Source organism: Gorilla gorilla, chromosome 3 (assembly GCF_029281585.2).
Source record: "Gorilla gorilla gorilla isolate KB3781 chromosome 3, NHGRI_mGorGor1-v2.1_pri, whole genome shotgun sequence".
Classification (NCBI taxonomy): domain Eukaryota; kingdom Metazoa; phylum Chordata; class Mammalia; order Primates; family Hominidae; genus Gorilla; species Gorilla gorilla.
In genome coordinates this window covers 211,674,374-211,676,390 of record NC_073227.2, presented here as the reverse complement: position 1 = coordinate 211,676,390, position 2,017 = coordinate 211,674,374, and the positions used below count along the sequence as shown (strand labels likewise).

General features: G+C 37.6%; 1 protein-coding gene across 1 annotated transcript; it reads left to right on the top strand.

Moving 5' to 3' along the window:
- The first annotated feature begins 223 nt into the window (after window positions 1–223).
- Window positions 224–1,099, top strand: LOC101149396 (olfactory receptor 4F4). Its single transcript, XM_031006493.2, has one exon. The coding sequence runs from the start codon at window positions 239–241 to the stop codon at window positions 1,097–1,099; it is 861 nt and encodes a 286-aa protein (XP_030862353.1). The 5' UTR covers window positions 224–238.
- The last annotated feature ends 918 nt before the right edge of the window (window positions 1,100–2,017 follow it).

Below are 2,017 nucleotides of genomic sequence, written 5' to 3'. Positions count from 1 at the left end.
ACACTGAGAAGCCGAGATAACTGAATTATAAGGCATAGCCAGGGAAGTAGTGCGAGATAAAATTATGATCTTTGGTTGTTGAATTCTGAATGTCTTTAAGTAATAGATTATAGAAAGTCACTGTAAGAGTGAGCAGAATGATATAAAATGAGGCTTTGAATTTGAATATAATAATTCTGACTTCCTTCTCCTTCTCTTCTTCAAGGTAACTGCAGAGGCTATTTCCTGGAATGAATCAATGAGTGAAACAAATAACTCTATGGTGACTGAATTCATTTTTCTGGGTCTCTCTGATTCTCAGGAACTCCAGACCTTCCTATTTATGTTGTTTTTTGTATTCTATGGAGGAATTGTGTTTGGAAACCTTATTATTGTCATAACAGTGGTATCTGACTCCCACCTTCACTCTCCCATGTACTTCCTGCTAGCCAACCTCTCACTCATTGATCTGTCTCTGTCTTCAGTCACAGCCCCCAAGATGATTACTGACTTTTTCAGCCAGCGCAAAGTCATCTCTTTCAAGGGCTGCCTTGTTCAGATATTTCTCCTTCACTTCTTTGGTGGGAGTGAGATGGTGATCCTCATAGCCATGGGCTTTGACAGATATATAGCAATATGCAAACCCCTACACTATACTACAATTATGTGTGGCAATGCATGTGTCGGCATTATGGCTGTTGCATGGGGAATTGGCTTTCTCCATTCGGTGAGCCAGTTGGCCTTCGCTGTGCACTTACCCTTCTGTGGTCCCAATGAGGTCGATAGTTTTTATTGTGACCTTCCTAGGGTAATCAAACTTGCCTGTACAGATACCTACAGGCTAGATATTATGGTCATTGCTAACAGTGGTGTGCTCACTGTGTGTTCTTTTGTTCTTCTAATCATCTCATACACTATCATCCTAATGACCATCCAGCATCACCCTTTAGATAAGTCATCCAAAGCTCTGTCCACTTTGACTGCTCACATTACAGTAGTTCTTTTGTTCTTTGGACCATGTGTCTTTATTTATGCCTGGCCATTCCCCATCAAGTCATTAGATAAATTCCTTGCTGTATTTTATTCTGTGATCACCCCTCTCTTGAACCCAATTATATAAACACTGAGGAACAAAGACATGAAGATGGCAATAAGACGGCTGAGAAAGTGGGATGCACATTCTAGTGTAAAGTTTTAGATCCTATATAACGGTGAGATTAATCTCAGATAATGACACAAAATATAGTGAAGTTGGTAAGTTATTTAGTAAAGCTGATGAAAATTGTGCCCTCCATTCCCATATAATTTAGTAATTGTCTAGGAACTTTCACAGACATTGCCTCAATTTAGCTTTCAACAACTTGTGTGTTATATTTTGGAATACAGATACAAAGTTATTATGCTTTCAAAATATTCTTTTGCTAATTCTTAGAACAAAGAAAGGCACAAATATATTTGTGTACACCTGTTCCTTCCTGTGTGATCCTTAGTAGAAGAAAGGAGAAAAAATATAGCCTAGCTTACAAATTAAAAAAATATTTTATTTGGCCCATTTTGTGAAAAGCATAAAAAAAGAACTGTCACATCTTAATTTAAAAAAATATATGCTTAGTGGTAAGGAGATACATGTCAACTTTTAAGAGGTTGAAAAACAAATGCCTCCCATTGTAAGAGTTTATACTTCACCTCCCACCACTATAACAACCCAGAATCCATGAGGGCATTATCAGGAGTGAGTGGAAGAGTAAGTTTCCCAATGTGAAATGTGCCTTCTAGGTCCTTGACATCTGTGGTATAACTGCTCATAAGCAGTAGAAAGAATTTAGAGGGATCCAGGCTCTCATCATGTTGGCACAAAGTATATTACTTGGATCCATCTGTGTCATTTTCCATGGTTAACGTTTAAAAGCACAGGCTTTAAAGTAAAAAACAAAGAGCTGGGTTCAACTCTTTTGACTCTTATTAATCATGATTTTGGACACATTACGTAGCTTTCATGAGCTTTAGTTTCTACATTTATAAACAGGAGATTATACCT